Below are 20,496 nucleotides of genomic sequence, written 5' to 3'. Positions count from 1 at the left end.
GACGATTTTTACAATATTGTTTTATTGGCAATAAAATATTTTTTTGCATTAAAATCCAGATTAGCGCTGTATATGTAGTTCTTCACATTAGCTGAATTACATGTTAGCAAGCTGGCTAAAGTTGGTTAGCACTGGAAATTCAACAGTGGCTCGACACGGTGTGTCGTCAAGACCCACCTCATTCACAACGGCCGACCAATGAGTGGCGAGTGCTGCGCATGATTGGCGTGTGCCAACTTTCTTTTTTACGGTTAAGTCCCGCCTCCGTGAAGTGGGTGCTGCGTCGCGATTGGTGCAATTTTCCGGCAAAACCACATCCGTCTGTACGAGGACGTTCATTGGCTGAAACATAAATCAGCTTCATTGTATCAATAAAGAGCGTTATAATGTGACAATCAAAGAGCAGCAAAGAGTGGATGGGAGTTCCAATCAGTCTTAATAAATTACACGTCGAACCAAAAGGGATGAGAAGGCATGAAACCCAGAACTATAATTCTTAAACAATTTATTAACAGATCCACAATCGCAAAAGCTCAAGCTCCCAAATGACATGACAGTTTGGTTTCATCTGTTGACTTCACCTCTTGTAGTAACAAGCTGTCTAAACGGGTTTCTATACAGTGCTCTAACGACCTCTAGTGGATCCAACCTAAAAAAAAAAAAAAATTAATAATAATAAAGGAAAGGAAAAAAAACAACAAAACAGTGCACCAGATTGTGAATGACTCCTCCATTGTGCCGAGTCTGGTAAGGACATGTCCATGTGTACAGATTTGCTATTGATGGTTATCTGCATTCTACCCAAAAGAAGTGAGAGGAAAACGGTGATTGCAGTCTTTACAAAAATGTAGAATATATCCCTTGTCAGTCATAGACCTTTTTACCTCATGTGAGGCCCCTCTCGTTAATGGCCATCATGCAGCAGAACCAATACAAACAGTGAGATTATTCACACATACGTTTGGAACAAATAAGTCCAGTTTTTATTATTGTGGTTTCTGTTAATGTAGCAGTGGCGCTCCAACCTGAACATTGATAAATAAAACACTGACAAAAATGGTAATTTCTTTTTTTTTTTTTCCTTTTCTGTAAGGATAATTTGTTATCCTTAAGACACTGTGAAGAAAGAATAACCAAATGTATCATCATTCCACACAATTAGATTTTCCTTGACCAATGTCCTTATGCAATAGAATGTTTGTTTGTTTGTTTTCCTCTTTTAAAAAAATCCAACTCATCCTGGGAAGAACGGGTTGGGCGGCTGCGGCGTTCTCTCCCTGTCCAAGGCCCCTCAGGAATAACTTGATGTTTTGCTACCAACATCGTCCTCCTGCGATCCCATACTCTGGAAAACAAAAGCGTCACAGGTTAAAAATAAAAATAAAATGCTGCCTGACCGGCAATAACTTAAAAACCGGTTCCTGCTGCGTATCCACAAACAATGGCTGATAGTTTAGTTCTTCAAGGGAGCAGGTTTACGACTGAATTATCTGGATACCTTTGCTGGGGAAACAAAAAACTTTATCAGTCCAGATTTTAAAAAGGAACACGCCGACTTATTGGTACTTTGTCTTATTCACCGTATCCCCCAGAGTTAGATAAGTCCATACATACCCTTCTCAGCAACTTTATGAACCCATGCTAAATTTGACTAAAAAGAGGAATACAAAAAATACGTAAAATAAAAAAAAAATATAAATCTTAAATTATTAAATAAATAAAAGTATTTTTATTTTTAAAAGGCCAGTTATTTCATGGATCCAGGATACTATGCATCCTTATAAAGTTCCCTTGGCTTTTGGAATTAAAATAGCCCCACGTCATCACATACCCTTCACCATACCTAGAGATGGGCATGGTTTGATTTCAGTTAGCCTAATAGCTGGTTTGATTTGCATTGAGAGATGATCTTATGGAAAGTACCCCATGCCAATCTCTAGGTATGGTGAAGGGTATGTGATGATGTGGGATCCATGAAATAACTGGCCTTTAAAAATCAAAATCTGCCTGCCTCTATGGGAGTTTAACATAGTGGTGTGTATACTTATGCCCTCTGTATTTTAATGGAAGAACATTTATTTACGATAAATTAGTCATTCACAAAGAAAATTGGTGTCCTTAAAGGTTGGATTTTTCCTATTTTTTTTTATTAACGCAATAAGATCAATTTCAAAAAGAGGATTTTTTTTATTCCTCTTTTTAGTCAACTTTAGCATGGGTTCATAGACTTATGAGCGCCACTGTATCTAACTCTGGGGCATACGGTGAATCAGACAAAGTCCCAATAAGTCGGCGTGTTCATTTAAGGGTGTTCTATATATTTTACTCAGAGAATTTATCCTCTCAATAAACCTCCTTCTTGGTACAAAACCTTGAAAGATATAACCATTGACTTCTTCAAGCTTTTGATTATGTATATGTGCAGTGGGAATGCTTTTCTAACACCGATATACAAAAAAAAAAAAAAAAAAAAGAGCATGTTTTTTTTTTTTTTTTTTTTTTACCGATTCCAACACTAGCTACCGTTGTACTACACTGTGTTCATTCCTTTGATCATGTAGAATAATATAAAATGATTCTACCACATATAAAGCATATTTGCACCATGAGTAAAATTGTTAATTTAGCAATGAGCCACAAGCTAAAAACCCACGATATTCACAAGGAAAGATATGTTGAGATTCTACAAAGCAAAATACATCCACGCACATTTAAAACAAAACAAAAAAACAATAAACTTTGTTAATCCAAATAACAGAAAAAAAAAATCTTTAGATATTATTTGATTGCCTCACCTTCTGCACAAATTGTGGGTTTACTGTGATTTCTTGATCCATAGACTTTAGTTTCTCATCCAGCTCTATACATTTCAACATCTGAAAAGGAGAAAACAATAACAAAAGCTTCCCTTTAAAAGTAGTTACATAACATAGCATCATGATAGGACGTCATGCAAAGCAAAAGACAAGGCTGCAAACGAGAGTTGGACGTTCTCACCTCTTGGTCAATTTTGTGGAGCATTGCCGGGTTGTTGTATTTTTCGGGGTTGTCGTGGAAGCAGACCATGCCGTCCTTTTGGTTAATGCTAGCGTAGATCTCACCGTCTTCAATCTGCAACGGAAGCACGACGAGGAGCGTTGAAACATTGCTTTTGATTTTAGGTTAAAAAAGTGCAGTAGGTAAGCCTTATAAAACTAACTTTCTGTCTTATTTGCTGAAACTGACCCTATGTTCCAGTAGAACTACATGAAAGAGGTAATTAAAAAAAATCTGGCTCCTCTGGCACCACCTACAGCCTGTAGTGCAATTTGCAAAAATCCACCGTGTCAATCACTGCTCATGCACACGCATTCATTCTACCTTGTGTGTGTGTGTGTGTGTGTGTGTGTGTGTGTGTGTGTGTGTGGGTGGGGGGGGGTGGGATGGGGGTGGGTGGGTGGGATGGGGGGGCTTAGGAGACCATTTTGGGCTTTAGCAGAAAGGGAGGAGGGACTGAGTAAGTCCTGGATCTTCACAATCCTACCTATGGCACCTTTAAGTGTACAGCTGGCACGTTAGATTTTCATGCTTTGGTCTTTCCGGACCAACTCACCATGTGTAAGACATATTTCTCTGCTTCCAGGGGGCCGGACAGCTGCACTCGACTCGCCATGTCTTGCAAAGACAGTGTCAGAAAGGTCTGCAGGAGACGAATGCAGTGATATTAAAAACAGATTAGACAAAAGGATCTGCTGAACCCTATGAGTGTAACATTGTGTACGGTTACTTTTCTTTGGTTGAGCGTTTGTGGGATCTTTGCATTCGGTTGATTAAAGATAACACAGCTCGATTTAAAAGCAAAATATTGCAACAGCAAACTGTAGCAAAGCCTAAAAAAAAGAAATAAAAAAAAAAAAAAAAAACTGAAAACAAAATACACAAATCAAAGCTAAATTGTGTTAAGTGTATGTAACAGGGTGTAAAATGTAATGTCCCGCTTGGGGATTAATATAAGTATCTCTTCTTCTTAAAGTGCTCATATTATGCTTTTTGGCTTTTTCCCCTTTCCTTTATTGTAGTAGCCAAGGAGGACATGGAGGATTAAATAAACATGATGGACTCTTCAGAAGAGGTCATTATCTTCACTTGAGTTTCTGGGCGGGAAAGTCACCTGACGACACAATCTTCTGAACACAGTCATACTGAGAAATCCAGAGAGAGTTGTGTGGAGCTGATAGTCTTAATTAGCTTTGTAGCAACTCATTTGGCGATGGCTTGAATGTAACGGACATTTATTAATATCAAAAAGTTACGCACTAAAGCTTTAAAACGTTGGGTATACATTCCATATCCCTCTGACTAAACTTAATTTAATCCTTAACCTAAATCCAAACAGCGGTTATACAGTACAGTTCAATCCTTCACCACGTCATCACCACATGCAGTAGTAAGGAGTGGATCAATTTCACTCATATTTCCTTGCGAAAACATCCGGCTTGTATTAAGAATACAAGAACACATAAGCGCGTCCACCTTTGTTAGCCTCTGGATGTTCTTCTTGTAGAGGGAGGAGAGGCACTGTTTGACCAGGCCTGTGTTGCTGTCTCGTGCGAAGGTCTCGCTGTGTTTGTTGACCACGCCGCGCAACTCGGCCGGGTTGTTGGTGGTGTAGACCTGAGCCATCTCGTGGTACGCATTGCTCAGGGGCTAAGGGCAGCGGGAAGAGAAAAACAAAGAGAAAAGGACACCGAGGAAAAGCAATTACTTAATGGCACACAACCAATGATCAACTGTAGAACTAGATCTTCACTGGATTTTACAGTGTATTCAAACTGCAATCAACACACGGTTATTATTATTATTATTATTATTATTAAGTCCCTGAAGTCGGATTAGGATGAATAGGATTTGGCACACGCGGGGACACTAGGTCTGGAAGCGGAAAAAAAAGCTGGCCACAGTGAAACCACTCGTGGGCATTGGCTGTTAACAGCTCATTTATTACATATACACATGGTATAAATATAAAATAAAAAAAAACTAAAATTATTTTTTTCTCTCTCTTTTTAAAACGGCTCTTTTATGTTTCACGTAAAGCGTTTGGAATTGCCTTGTTGCTAGAATGTGCTGTAGAAATAAAGTTGCCTTGCCTTACAACCTCCAGCCTGTCAGTCAGTCAACAGGGCATAGAGAGCGTAGTGGTGCCTGCCTGTCACAGAGGAAGTCTAACGTTAACCGTGCCGCGACCGCCTTCGCCTCGCCGTTACAGGCGCCGTCTGCGTGGAGTTTTGAAAAGTGTAACCACACCACAGCTCTGAGCGTATGTAAATGTGTGTGTGTGTGTGTGTGTGTGTGTGTGTGTGTGTGTGTCGGAGCGCCCCTCTCATCAACATGTTGAGAGGACAGATAAGCTTGTGCTTATGCACTCTGGGCGTATCGAAATTTGCCACCATTTGATTTAAAGTGAATCGGTAGTACTGACGTAATTCGGTTGGTACCTAAAAAAGTACAGATTTCGGTACCAAACCCTAGGGATAATGTCAGTAAATTTGAGATGGGGATTTCTAAATAGCATAAGGTCGACTGGTGATACTAGTCCCGTGCGAACAGTGCTTTACTGCATTAGTTTCAGCAGTGTGTACCTTTCTTGACCAGCTTTATCTGGTTATTCTAACAGAGTTATAATAAACTGGCTTGCATCAGCTGAAAATCCGGTTACTGACACGTCTGCAGATGTAAAGGTAACCGCTGTAAGCGAAAACAGCAAAGCCCTAATACTACTCATTCCATCCGTGCTACTTGGCCTTACCTTGATGAACCTCCCTACTATCTGTGAGGTGTATTTGGGCAGCGGCTGCACTTTGCCGTGGAGAATGAGTGACACCAGGATGTATTTCTTGTAGGCTTCCAACATGATGTGGCTCACTGCCATGGCTGGAGTGGTTATTGCCTGGACAAGAGAAAACGAGAGACACACACACACTTGATCATCTACATTTATGCCGGAGCAAAAGTGAAATTGTATGCACTCAGGGCATACGCAGGGGTTAAAGCAAGAAGCCATTTGTGAGCCTGACATGCTGCCCTGGAGGAAATGTGTACAATGCATTGAATTAAAGTGCTCATATTATGCTCATTTTCAGGTTCATAATTGTATTTAGAGGTAGGGCTGGGCAATATAATAGTCAATCGTGATATGAGACTAGATGTCGTCTTAGATTTTGGATATCGTAATATCGTGATATGACATAAGTGCTGTCTTTTACTGGCTTTAAAGGCTGCATTACAGTAAAGTGATGTACTCTTCTGAACTTACCAGACTGTTGTAGCTGTTCTATTATTTGCCTTTTCCACCACTTAGACATTACATCCACATTACTGATGATTATTTATCTAAAATCTAAGTACGAAGATATTGGTCAAGAATATCGTGATATCTGATTTTCTCGATATCGCCCAGCCCTATTTAGAGGTTATATCACAATAGGTTTACATGGTTTAATTTTTCCAAAAACACCATATTTTTGTTGTACTGCACATTGCTGCAGCTCCTCTTTTCACCCTGTGTGTTGAGCTCTCTGTTCTAGCTACAGAGTGAGGCATCTCACTTCTGTTCCATCTTTGTTGGGAGTCGCACATGCTCAGTAGCTAGGTAAGGACTACTAGCCAGTCAGAAGCAGAGTATGAGGGCGTGCCACGCTAGCAGCTAGGCGAGCATTAGAACGTGTGTTACAAAGTGACCCACGTTTGTCTCTGAAGTAAAGGCTGGACTACAGTAGAGCTGTTTGGAGCAGTTTGGGAACAGTGTTTTCTGTTGGAGATAGTAAGTCCCTTTGGGGGGGACTTTGGGCTTTTTCATATTGTAAACCTAAACATGCACAAAAAAAAAAAAAGATATATGACACAATAAAGGAAAGGGAAAAAGCATAATATGAGCACTTTAAGTCATTATAAAAATGACAAAGAATGTGTGCTATGCCATTGCACGCATGCATGTCAGTACATGTATCAGAGTGTGTATCTGGGTATTTTTGAGAGTTTGAGAGTACCTGTTCATAAAAATACAGTGCTCTTTCGAAGTTTTTGAGGCCCGTGTAGATCATGCCACCGTAGTAGTAGTAACATAAAAAGTGCTTTGCGTCGTAAGCTCCGTTCTCCTTACAGATGTCCATCATGTCCAATTCCAAGAAGGGCAGGGCGGGCTTGAAGCACTTTGCTAACAAGCACAGCTGCAAGGAGACAGGTACGTAGTGAGGACATCTTAGAGGGGTTACACTGGACGCTCACACCAGAAGGAAACTGTGCGGTTGAATTATTCAACACAACCATTTAAATGCTTTGCATTTAGGAGAGGGAGATGGACAACAATTAAGATAACTGGGGGAGAACCTGGATGTTGATTCACAAATGACAAATATCCCTCAAGGACAATAAAACTAAATCTGAAATCTAATACAGCTAAATAGATCCCATTAGGCAGCTAAATTAAAAGTTAGATCATGAGGCCATTTAGGATACACAGCCGTGGTGCTGATCAGGCTCCAAAAATTTAGCACCATCCACCAGCTAAACGCTGGTGGAATATTACAAACGGCTGGTAGATTTGCTTCACTCGCCAGCCCCAAAAAAACAACAATGGCAATCTATTAAGTGGCTGGAACAAGTTGAACTAGGGCTGCACAATATATCGTGTTTTTAATCGTCATCGCAATATCAACTGGCGCAATACGCAGTGCATATCGCAATAGACACTACGAGATTTTTTGTGCTAGTTGAAAGAAAATATCAGTCGAAAACTGCACTTTAAAGTGTATATGTCACTTTTTTTAGTAGTGCCTGTCATTGTCAATCCAATGTTCCATTTGTTCAATAAAAGAATGTTAGAAATGATTAGTTGTTTTAAATTCAACACGCAATTTGTTGTATTGTAAAAGAATACTGAAAGCAACAGAAAGGGCAGAACTGAGCACACTTTAATGTCTGTTAATGTATCGCAAGTAATATTCGCGATATTCAACAACGTTACCGCGTAGTGCGTATTTTCCTTATATCGTGCAGCCCTAATTTGAACATTCACTAGCCATTCGGCAGGTGGACAAAAAAAAAGAAGTTCATTTTGGAGCGTGGTGCTGATGCAGCAGGGCCAGAGACTCACCTGACACAGGTCTGCATGAACTGAGGTAAGTTGGTTTGTGTTCATCTGCATTTTGTCTATTGCCTGTTTTAGGACGACGACACCCCTCAATGGCTGCCGGAGGGAGGGAGGGAAAAACACATTCGGTTAGTGATTCAGCGGCGGCTTTCCTGAGACATCCCGACACACTGGAAACCACCTGGAGCCTGCGCCACACTTTAAAAAATGCATCGAAAGGAAAAACACGCTGCTCCTGGATGCAGAGGCTCGGCGGCGCTCAAGAAAACAGAATGACTCATGTGGGACTTGGCGGGGAGAAATAAAATTCAAATGTGTTAATTATTTACGGTTATCGCCGCGGGGGGAATTGCTTTTGCAGCAAGGTGCATACAACATTAAAAAATAGTTTTCAGCCACTCACAAGCAGTTTCCTTTAACACACGTAATGGGCTAGGGGCGTAACGACACATGGATTTGGATCGATACATCGATTCAATCGTCAGCTATCCAATATTATCCATACAAAGTGAAAATATCAATAATATGTATCATCATCTTTAAGATGTGCCTTCATTTTGAAATTGAGAAGCACCTTTATTATAACATTTTTGATTCCTCTATTTTTACAAGATAAATGCTGTAATTGTGTTACACATCCCAGACTGATTTTTTCATTTATTTTGTATTACTTTATTTATTATCGTAGAAGGTGCAATATGTAGATGCTGCTATTGAACTGAGGCGGATCAGAAATTGCGGTTTACAGGAAAATACTGATGTTTTTTATTGCAATTGTGTTTTTGTTTTAATAACTTTAGCTCTTGTGGTAACAACGTCCCATGCTCATTAGAAGAAAAAATGTATATCTGCAATTCATAGCCATGTTATCATCCCTGCATAAGAATATAGTTAACAGTTTGATAGCGTTTCATGTTATAATGCGCCGTGACATGTTTTATCTGTTATATACCATATTATATACTATGCTATACTTTTATACTATCTGGCAGAAAAATATAAAATAAATCGCAATTAGATTTTTTCTCCCAAATCGTTCAGCCCTACAATGTGATAACATGAGTCCATGGTCCTGCAGCGTTTGGAGCTGGTAGATAGTCGACAAAAAAAACGTGCTCTGTCCACAAATACAACCTGCTCACACGGTGTCAGCCCTATGTTCCCACATTTCTAAGAATTATTATTTTTTCCTTCTTAAAATTAGGCCCATTCCATCTGTAGTCCATTGCTACTGGATAATAGGTTGGGTGCAATTGGCTACCAAATTGGGAGAAAGGGGGATAAAATCTGATCCAAATTTATGAAAAAGGAAATGAGGGAACATAGGGCCTAATTTTGGAAAAAGATCTTAGAAATCTTGGAAATGTGGGAACATAGGGCCTAATTTTTATTTTTTATTTTTTTTAGAAATGTGGGAACATAGGGCTGTGGGAACATTGGCACGCTCCCGTTCACACTATGTTCAGCTGTGCAGGTGGTCTTTGATGGAAGCTCGAGGTGTATGGCTCACAAACCAAAGACAGAGGCTAAAGAAAAGAAAACAGACACCGCTCTAAAATAAATAAACCCCGCTCTAATCCTGCATAAGAACTATTCAGGCTTCATTAGCAACCACGTCACTGTGAACAGTTTTGCGCAACCATGACAGTATTATGCATTCATGATCTATAAAGAAGTAGCCACTCAAGAAAGTACTTTTTCCTGCGAGGATGTGGAGCCTTGCGCACAGATTCTTGCTCTCTTTGCATTTTAAACACTAAACTAGAAATTTAAGAACATTTGATTCACTCGATTATCAAACGCAACCAATCGACGCTGATTCATTTGGACAGTTAAAAAAAAAAAAAAAAAAAAAAAAAAAGGTTAGAGTTAAATCTTCTGCTCTGTAATGATAAATAGTTGGACATTTCGCTCCCACCGAAGTCGGAATCAACAGTCTTACCTGTTTCCGCTCTACGAGGGCGTTTGTCAACTGGTGGCAGAGGCCAGCAACTGGGAGAGGAAACACAAGTGAAAGAAGGTTATGGGAAGAAAAAAATAAATAAATAACCACCAGCAGAATAGAAACATGCATCCTAAACACGGAGGAGCGAGACCTCTGGTTAGTCTGGACTTACAAGTGTCTGTTGCATATCTAATGTGCTCCCCGTTGCAAGTACTGATGAAGAGCTGGACTTGGGAGAAGAGCGTCTCAAAGTCAGGGATGTTTGGCATGGAGAACTTCACAAATCTGGAAGCAGAGAGAAGGAGGTGAGCAAAGACATTTCTTGTTTTTTTTTTTAAAAAGGAACCAAAGAGACCTTAATACAGACTAGGGGTTCACAGATATCGGCCCCCCAATATTGACAAAACTAGCTGGATCAGGGATCGGTCGTCATTCGTCAGCAGCACGTGCGTCGCATGCTGGAAGAGTAGGCACTATTTTGTTTCTACTGCTACATTTTCTTTATTTAAATTTGTTTTAAGAAGTTTGATTACATTCCATTTTCAATTTGAATGCACAGTTGTTTTTTGAAATAAATAAGAATTCAATACATTCCATCGGTGTCATTTGGTCTTAGTTAGGAAAGTAATGTTTAGTTAGGAAGGTCTGATGCCTTTAGTCTCTTCCCCATGGTGGAAGGAAGGTATAAGGTGGAAGGTATACAGTGTATTATTAATTCAACAACGGTATCGGATCGGTATCAGGTATCGACAGATACACAAAGCCCTGGCATCGGTATCGGGACTGAAAAAGTTGTATCGGTGCATCCGTAATACAGACCTTAAAGCCTACCTGGTAATGACAACACATTGGCATGTGGGATGAAAAGGGGAAAAACACTAAATTGGATGATTTAATTGTTGGGTCCTTTTTTCCCATATGCAGAGAGTCAAATGCTATCTATGGAATGGTGTTTAACTTGAGTTTTTAAGGTTTGTGATGCAGGAGTGAACTCAGAACATTTAGTGGTGGCATAAAAGTTAAAGAAGCGAGCTTGTGACTGGGAGGTCGCCGGTTCAATCCCCAGACCGACAGGATAAAAATCTCGGTGGGGGAAAGTGAAAAGAGCAGCGCTTGTCCCTCCCTCGCTACCACCACTGAGGTGGCCCTTGAGCAAGGCCCTTAACCCCCAACCAGTGGAGCTGCTCAGTGGCCAGCAGATCAGACTGTGGTCGTATTGGGCAGCTTCCAGGTACGAATGTGGAACTGTGTCAATGTGACAGGTCGTCGTTGCAAAGGAGAAATTGTTCTCAATCGACTTACCTGGATAAATAAAAAAGGTAAAAAAATAAATAAATAGTGTTTACGTTATAGACAAGAGGGTAAGTCCACAATGCGTAGCTCCTATGGCGCCATTTTGATGCTAAGAAGCCATCACCCGCCGTTAGCATTCCATTGACTGCCATTCATTTTGGCATCAAAATCTTGACAGTAGAGGTTGACAGATTAATCGGTAGGCCGATTTTTTGGCATTTTTTACATAATCGGCATCGGCCAATACCAAGGAGATTAATAGGCAGGCGCATCTGTGGGCAGCCTGGTGTTGGTGTTGTGGAACACGTGTTCGACGCACGCTGCCCCTAGAGTCAATTACCAGCAGAGTGAGCAGACCTCACCCAGTGCCTAAGGAAGGTGCTGTTCCTCGGAGAAAACGGTAAGGATTAAATTCTTATAAGTCCTATACATTTAATGAAAAACGTATGACATGTTACTGCCAACTTCGAGAAAAAACATGAATAGGCGACATGACGTTCGGCTACTTTGGAAATTGATAGCTGTCACGTCACAATAATTAAGCAAGAATTTCGCAATCACAGACAGTGGATCTGAGACTTTTATTATTTGTTCTGTTTGTGTGTTTATATTTGAGAGGGTTGTCAACTCAATGCAGAGAAAGAAGATGTAGTTAAAAGAGACCACTGCACCATAGGCTAGTGAAGGACTGGCTTTGCTTTGCTAGCGTCGTTGCTAGGGTTGGTAGACCCGCTGCTAATACGGCACCTGTGCCTAATAGCAACGCGGATTTCTGTGAGTCATTTCGGCGCCACTGATATGCCTGCGTTGCTCTCTGATGCTCCGAAAACGAATGTTAGAATAACAGAAACATCGCAGCATGTGACGCTAGTTAACATTACACTCGTCAGCAGCTAACGTTAGCCTACCGCTAGCTAGCAGATGGATTAAACACGATTAAAATGCTGACAGCTAAACGGTGTAAAGTGTGATTTATTTCACTGTATATGATCCAACAGCAGCATGTTAAGCAGTGTGCAGCTGCCGTTGTCTACTTGTCTGAAGGACAACACAGACGGTGCATCGCGGTGCATTCAAAGTTGTTGTAAAATACCCTTTTGCCATGGTGGTTGTTTTTGTCGTTCAACAGCAATTTACTAGTGAAATACGTTATTGTTATAAGTTATCGTTATTACATTATTATTAAATCAAATTATTGTGAACATATGGCCTAAAGTTGATCTCCCCCCTTTTGCGATAATTAGGTTTTGTCCATTTGGCTTTGTTTGTCAACAAACAAAACAAACCAAAAATACATGTTTCAGGACAGTTTTTGGGAAGATGATAGAAACGTTTTTAGCCATGCATCACTTACAATGCACTGAATTATTAGCTGATTTATAAAACAAATGTTAGATTTTATATCTATACCTATCTATAAAATGACTTGAAGAAGATACTACGCAAAAATACCAACTTAACCTTGTATTTTCCCCCTTTTTTAGTCATTAATTCTGATGGCTGAAAAGAAAACCAGCCCCTTATGGCAGCACTTCACCCAGCCAACACCAAAACAAAGAAATACTGCTGGTTGCTACTGTGTGTCAGCACTACTATTGTTAAAATAGTAAATTTCTTTTATTGTTCTCAGATGTTTGATAAATGCTGCTAAGTGCACTAAACTTCATCTTTTCATTGAAAAGTTTATTTGACAAAGTTAAGTTTATTTTCTTTCTTTATTCTTACCCGTTTTGTTTATTTATACAATATATGTTTTTACATTATACATGTTTAATGGAAGTATACAAGTGCAGACTGGTGTTCAAGTGTTCAATAAATGTTTCTGTTGAGAAATATTGTGTATCTTAAGTACTTAGTGTTACATTTTATCTTTCAAATATCGGCCAAAAATAATCGGCAGCATAATAATAATAAATTGAATTTATATAGCGCTTTTCATGGACTCAAAGTCGCTTTACAGGGCAGGGTAGATTAAAAACATAACAAAACAAGTAGAACAAAACAAGTAGAACAAAACAAGATTCAGATGAAAAATGGAGGGGGGGGGCAGGGGGCTATGGGTAGGCAGAGTTGAAGAGATGGGTCTTGAGGCGGGACTGGAAGATGGTGAGGGACTCAGAAGTGCGGATCTCTTGGGGGAGGGAGTTCCAGAGCCTGGGAGCTGCTCTGGAGAATGCTCTGTCCCCAAAACTGCGGAGTTTGGACTTTTGGATGGAGAGGAGACCGGCTGAGGTGGATCTGAGGGACCGTGAGGGTTGGTAGGGGGAGAGGAGGTCAGTAAGGTATGAGGGGGCCAGATGGTGGAGAGCTTTGTAGGTGAGGACCAGGATTTTGTAGGTGATCCGTTGGGAGATAGGAAGCCAGTGGAGTTGTTTTAGGACTGGAGTGATGTGGTGCCAGGATTTGGAGCGGGTAATGAGGCGGGCGGCTGAGTTCTGGACCAGTTGGAGTCGGTTGATGTTGGTAGAGCTGATGCCGAGGAGAAGTGAGTTGCAGTAGTCCAGTCGGGAGGAGATGAAGGCGTGAATGAGTCTTTCAGCAGCGGGGGTGTGAGAGAGGGGTCTGATTTTGGCGATGTTGCGGAGGTGAAAGAAGGAGGCTTTAATGACTTGACGGATGTGAGGCTCAAGGGAGAGGGTGGAATCAAAGATAACGCCAAGGTTGCGGGCCTGGGGAGATGGGGAGACAATGGTGCCGTCGATTGTGAGAGTGGGGTTATTGGTTTTGCTAAGTGTGGATTTGGAGCCGATCAGAAGGAATTCTGTTTTGTTGCTGTTGAGTTTGAGGAAGTGGTGTTGCATCCAGGTTTTAATAGCTGACAGACAGGAGTTGATGTGGGAGAGGGGAGGATTGTGGGGGGATTTGGTGCTGAGGTAGATCTGGGTGTCATCAGCATAGCAGTGGAAGTCCAGGTTGAAGTGGCGGAGTATCTGACCAAGAGGGAGGATGTAGATGATGAATAGGAGGGGGCCGAGTACAGAGCCTTGGGGAACGCCTTGAGTGACTGTGGCTGTGGCAGAGGTGTGGTTGTGGAGAGATATGAAATGGGATCTGTTGGCTAGGTAGGAGTGGAGCCAGCTGAGTGCAGTACCTTCGATACCGAGGTCTTTGAGTCTGGTGAGCAGAATGTTATGGTTCACGGTATCGAAGGCTGCACTCAGGTCGAGGAGGATGAGGATGTTGAGGGAACCGGCGTCAGCAGAGGTGAGGAGGTCGTTGAGGAGAGCGGTTTCTGTGCTGTGGAGGGGGCGAAAACCAGATCGGAGAGGTTCGAATAGGTTATTGGCATGAAGATGGGTTTGTAGTTGTGAGGCGACTATGCGTTCCAGGGTTTTAGACAGAAAGGGGAGGTTGGAGATTGGGCGGTAGTTGTTGAGAGAGGAGGGATGCAGGCCAGGTTTTTTAAGGATTGGGGTGACAGCAGCAGTTTTGAAAGCAGAGGGGACAGTTCCAAGGGACAGTGAGGAGTTGAAGAGGTTGGTGAGGTAGGGGCATAGGACCGGGAGGCAGGACTTCAGGAGCAGAGTAGGGAGGGGGTCAAGGGAGCAAGTAGTGGGTTTGGAAGAGCTGATGAGTTTGGAGATTTCAGGAGGAGTGACTGGGTCAAAATGGGAGAGGAGGCAGTGTGGAGGAAGGGTCGGGAGGTCTGTAGGGATGGGGAGAGGAGGGTCCAAGGTAGGTGCTGGAATAGATCCTGGGAGGTCAGATACAGGGGATAGAGATTTGTAAATGAGATTGATTTTGTCAGTGTAAAAGTGGAGGAATGAGTTGCAGAGATCCGGAGTAGAGGTAAGGAGGCTGTTGGTCCGAGGCTTGATGAGGTTGTTCATTGTGGAGAAGAGGGTTCTGGGGTTTTGGCAGGGGTCGGTGAGGATGGTGGAGAGGTAGGCAGATTTGGCAGCAATGAGGGCATCTTTGTAGGCGGTGAGATGGGATTTATAGGCTTCATGATGGACTGTGAGAGATGATTTCTTTGTCAGACGTTCAAGTTGGCGGCCAGTTTGTTTCATTTTCCGGAGTGCAGGTGTGTACCAGGGTGAAGAGGTGTTAAAAGTGACGGTTTTTGTTTTGAGGGGGGGCCAGGGTGTTGAGGGAGGTAGACAAGGTGGAGTTGAGGTGGTCTGTGAGGTCATCAGGTGAGGTGAGGGTTGAGTCCAGGTGGAGAGCGGTGGAGAGCTGGTCAGAGATGGTGGGGATTGATAGATTTGAGGTTGCGGAAGGTGATTTCTCTGAGGAGGCAGGGGCGTGGGGTTGGAGAAGGGATGGTGAACCGTATCAGTTTGTGATCAGAGAGGGGAAAGAGGCATGGATGGAGGTCGAGCACTGGTTGGTTGGTGGAGCAGACCAGGTCGAGGATGTGTCCTTTTTCATGGGTGGGGAATGTGACATGTTGGGTGAGAGAGAAGTTATCCAGTAAAATGTTGAATTCTGATGAGAGCTTGCAGGTGGGGGAGTCCATGTGAATGTTTAAGTCACCAAGTAGCAGCAGACGTGGAGAGAGAGATGAGGCTAGTGTGAGGAGTTCAGTAAAATCAGAGAGGAAGGAGGGATTTGGTTTAGGTGGCCGGTAAATGAGGATGACTGTCATGGAGGAAAGCGCTTTGAAGGCGAGATATTCAAACGATGATACTGAGGGGAGGGTGAGTTCTGTGATCCGGAAGTTCTGATTGAAAATAACAGCAAGGCCACCTCCACGGCGGGAGGGGCGGGGTTTGCCGATGTAGTTGTAGCCAGGGGGGATGCTTGGTTGAGGGAGAAGAAGTCGTTGGGTTGTTGCCAGGTTTCAGTGAGCAGAAGGAAGTCCAGAGTGTTGTCGAGGATTAGTTCATGGAGGGCAGGGGCTTTATTGTTGAGTGATCGGGTGTTGATTATATTTAACATTATACATGTTTAATGGAAGTATACAAGTGCACACTGGTGTTCAAGTGTTCAATAAATGTTTCTGTTGAGAAATATTGTGTATCTTAAGTACTTATTAGTGTTACATTTTATCTTTCAAATATCGGCCAAAAATAATCGGCAGCATATATCGGCCATCGGCCGACAATGATTTCAAAAGATCGGCATCGGCCTGAGAAAACCCATATCGGTCAACCTCTACTTGACAGCTAATAAATTTACATCTGAAGCGTTTAAAGACTATATAAAAAGCTCAACAGGCAGCCTATAATAATAATAATAATAATAATAATAATAATAAAAAACATAATACTGTAATACTGAGAAGAAGGAAATGCCACCTGGGATTCAAGATGCAAATACTAGATCATTTAGGGGACTTGTTTTAACCAACTCACATTTTTAACCTAGAAACTGGCAACAAAGTCGTGTTCACCGGTCTCTCCTTGTTAACTATATTCCTCCAAGGCTCGTCATAAAAAGAAAATACACTATGATCTTTAACAGTCACAACAATAACAGAATCTCTCGACCCATTTGAGAAAAGAAAAAAGGCGGGAGTGTAGAGAAACGAGACGGGACTGAACTGAACTCTAAGGTAAACGGCAGCAGACTTCACTAGACACTAGGGGTGGGAAGAAAAATCCATTCACGTAGGTATCATGGTAGTTGTTTTTTTGCGATGAGTTTTAAAATCGATTCTTTTCCCTAGAATCCATATCTTTTATTCATTTATTTTTTTTTACTAAAGATTCACGTTACGTGTCGCTTCAGGTTCGCTGTGGATGTGACTGAAGTGTGGATTTTCTTTTTGAAAGGCGGCGCAGAATGTACGAGTTTTCCCTCACCGACCTTGTCGGTGCAACACTGGTGGCTGGTGTTGCCAGATTGGGTGTTTTTTCCGCTACATTTTAAGGCCTGTTTACGGTGTGTTTTAGCCGCGTTTTGGCCTGGAAGGCTCTATAGAAATCTGGCACCCTGTTGAACGAAGTTAAACTGAGAGAGCGTGCCGTTCACAGACACCAGAACGAACAAGTTCACAGTAACGTTCATCAGGCAGTAATACAGTACGTTCAGTTCACGTTCGCCCAAAATATGAACGAGTTCATGAACTATCGTTCAATGAACGCGTTCAGGCACAACACTGACGATAGCCTTCACGCTTCAAAAAGCCGGTCTCTTGCTCTTTTCAATATCCTTTTTCTTTTTCTGGGCGAAGAAGAAGACTCTGAAATTTGGATTTTGAATACGTGTGGTCCTCCGTGTTTCCTTCTTCAATCTTGCCGGGGGGCCGGGAAGCTACGATACCCATTAGCAGTATTAGCAACGCCTGTGAGTTTATCATGCGACAGCGGAAAAAGCGAAAGGCGGAGCAGTATGTCCTGTATGTCCCTTACCAGCTAACGTATTTCAAGATGGTGCATGAATATGGAGCGTCTACCCCCAGTTCATGCGAATGCAAATGTAAAAATGTCAAGCCAATGGTAATACTTGGAATTGATGGTGGTGGCAAATATTCATGAAAAAAGGACAAGTTTGTGAACGGGCAACACCGATTTTGAGAATGAACAACTAAACACCTTACACACTGGACCTTTTAAATCAGAATTGTTCAAATCCAAACGATGCCCGACCCTACTAGACACTGAGGAAGAGCTCTCGACTGTTGCTGACTGCACGGAGGTTGGCAAAGCTGGAAAAAGACCTGGGACGGAGCAGTCTACTTACAGCACAGCCAGCACGCCGAGGGAGTGCTCCTGGATGTCCAGGGCCCCCAGCACCGTGTCCAGGTGGGACAGATTTTTGGCCAGCAGCTCTCCACTCTTGTTGATCAACTCACACAGCTGAGTCATCTGGCCTGAGGGGTGGGGGGAGAGAACAGAGAGAAATTAAACCATGTTGGACCTTCTTGCATGTCCTTTAGATCTTTGGAAGAACACAATTCTCATATCTAAGAGAGTTTACATTGCAATGCTAGATGCAGATTTTTTTTTTTTACTGGCAGGCCCGCTGTTTTGTAATTAAATTAGGCCAGAGATCTTCAACAGGGGGTCCGTGACCCCTAGGGGGTCCCTCAGAGTACCAAATTAGGTTAAAAAAAATACTTTTAAAAAAAAAAAATATGTCTGAAAATAAACATTAATAGCAAAGATAAATTGGCCTATTTGTAAATGTTTTTATTTACACATTGAAAAGATCAGATTACTATAGGTAAAGTTGCCATACAGTTAAGCTCAACCATCTGGGCCCATGATTAATATGCAACTCAAGTATACAATATATTTAGTAGGGGGTCCCTACTCTCTGTCTCTTTTTCAGCTAAAGGGTCCTTGGCATAAAAACCGTTGAAGACCTCTGAATTAGGCTGTTAAACTGGAATTTAATCTCATTAAATGTCAACTTTCAAATGTCTAATTACATGTCGTGGCACACAGATGTAACTGCACTTTAAACTAGAAAAAAAAAAGTATTATAATACATATTTCCCCTATCATTGCAAATGTTGACGTTAAATTAATAAAATCCCCAAAGGATAAGGGGGGCAAGTTTTTCCGCAAGTATTCTGAGGCATTTTCTTAATTTTTTTTTTGTGTGGTCGGATTGATGATATAATTGCATTTTTGTTTAGTTTATGGCTGTCAAGATGCTATTCTTCACAAATGTAGAAAACAACGGTGACTTACAACATTATTTACAACCATCGAGCTGTGGCGGAGTATTTCAATATAAATCGCCCGGTCAAGTGTCCTGTCAAGGCCTTGCAACAGAGGTAATGCAAGCGGGATTGACGGATGACTTTAAACCAATCATATTCGCTAATTCCGTTCGCCAACCAATCATGTGTGCCCAGGGCGGGACTACCGGTAGGTAGTCATCAGAAATTATTTTCTAGATCAAAAACAAAAAGTATGATTTTGACATTTAGCATGAGGAACCACCCAGTTCGCGGTTATCATAGGCGTCCCTTTGTACTAACGAATCTTCTGGTGATACTTTACACAACTCTCACAGCCAGAGAAAGTCATTTTTTACGGTGTGTTTACATGATAAAGCAAAAAGAGGGCTCTAACCAGTTTGGCTGCCTAGCTATCGGCACGGCATTGGATAGCATATGCTAGCTAACTAGCTAATACTTCCGACTCTAATGACTTTAGCAACCCTACCTTGAGCGGAGAGCTGCCGCACATTGTTCACAAACTGCTCCAATGCTGAAGCCATTATTTCCTGGGTCCAAAGTGGAGGTAATGTGCACTGTTTTTCATTCAAACGTCAGAAACAACTCCGTACGGACTAAGACAGGGGGCCACACAGCCGCCACAGAGGTGAAGCTATCGCGAGATCACACAACAGACTGCAACGAGATTTACGAACCGACCATTGGATTCTTAAAGGGCCAGACACACGATTATATTTCATAATTGTCACAATTTCCGGTTGTACCGGTATATTATATCAGAGCCTGTCTATGGAGAGCCTGTTCACTCCCTATCTCACTCCCTATTAGCCCCATTGTACCAACCCGGAATTTTCCCGAGAGTGGAAGTTCTCCCCTTATTAGACATTCTCTGATTATATATAGAACATATATATATATTTTTAGGAATTTATTGTGTGTCACTTATTGTGCTTATCTTGCAAATTAAGGGACCTCCGTTTATTTAAGACTGCAGCTCCAGTTCTCCCTTTTAATAAAAAACAAAACACAGGAACTGACGTAAAATTGACCGGGTTTTCAGCAAAGATGTTATAAGCTGTAAGAGCACCTCTCTAACTGATTTTAAGGATCCACTGAACATAGACTGGACATCAAAGTATATTTTACTTCTAAAAAGATACTAGTACTATTGTAAATTATCTTGACTGGGACTGTTGTACTTCTTTTTTTTTGCAGATGAAATACATAAAGTAGGCCTATGGAATTGTTACTCTGAGAATAGCTCATTTAAATTAGAGCTATAATAAGCATTGAAGGCACACTTATTCATTTGTGGCTTAAGACTTGCCATTTATTCACTTACACTTTCCATATGGAAGCCTATTAGGTTCATCACCTTCATAAACTTGATTTTAATTTGGTTATCTTTGGTAAAACTTACTGCATACTTAATACTGATATTTTATTTTGTTTTATTGCTGTACTACCATTATGTCTTTTGTAGTGTTCTGAAGTCTGTGAGTTTTGAATGGTGGCACATGTCTAAAATGTGTTTACAATTATTGAAGATAA

General features: G+C 41.6%; 2 protein-coding genes across 4 annotated transcripts in view; both read right to left on the bottom strand.

Annotated features, from left to right (window-relative positions):
• Positions 1-208, bottom strand: part of usp22 (ubiquitin specific peptidase 22) — a 32,002-nt gene extending 31,794 nt beyond the window's left edge. The window contains exon 1 of one of the 2 annotated variants that reach the window (XM_028567304.1): positions 178-208. The gene's annotated coding sequence lies outside the window, so the exon portion shown is untranslated. The remainder of the gene's footprint in view (positions 1-177) is intronic. The other variant, XM_028567305.1, reaches the window with a different exon arrangement.
• A 748-nt stretch (positions 209-956) lies between these two features.
• cops3 (COP9 signalosome subunit 3) lies at positions 957-19,654 on the bottom strand. Of its 2 annotated transcripts, none has more exons than XM_028567308.1 (12): positions 19,433-19,654; positions 17,997-18,126; positions 10,249-10,361; positions 10,074-10,123; positions 8,135-8,227; positions 7,029-7,208; positions 5,789-5,929; positions 4,513-4,686; positions 3,593-3,679; positions 2,998-3,111; positions 2,796-2,876; positions 957-1,345 (listed from the first exon to the last, which is right to left on the bottom strand). In XM_028567308.1, exons 1-12 carry the CDS (start codon positions 19,485-19,487, stop codon positions 1,292-1,294), a joined length of 1,272 nt encoding a protein of 423 aa, XP_028423109.1. In that variant the 5' UTR covers positions 19,488-19,654; the 3' UTR covers positions 957-1,291. The 2 variants fall into 2 exon arrangements, with proteins under 2 accessions (XP_028423109.1, XP_028423110.1); XM_028567309.1 differs by lacking the exon at positions 19,433-19,654 and adding an exon at positions 18,953-19,010.
• Between the last annotated feature and the right edge of the window lie 842 nt (positions 19,655-20,496).

This window comes from Perca flavescens, chromosome 21 (assembly GCF_004354835.1).
Source record: "Perca flavescens isolate YP-PL-M2 chromosome 21, PFLA_1.0, whole genome shotgun sequence".
Taxonomy (NCBI): domain Eukaryota; kingdom Metazoa; phylum Chordata; class Actinopteri; order Perciformes; family Percidae; genus Perca; species Perca flavescens.
Note: the sequence above shows the minus strand (reverse complement) of the source record. Positions and strands in the feature narration are given on the sequence as shown.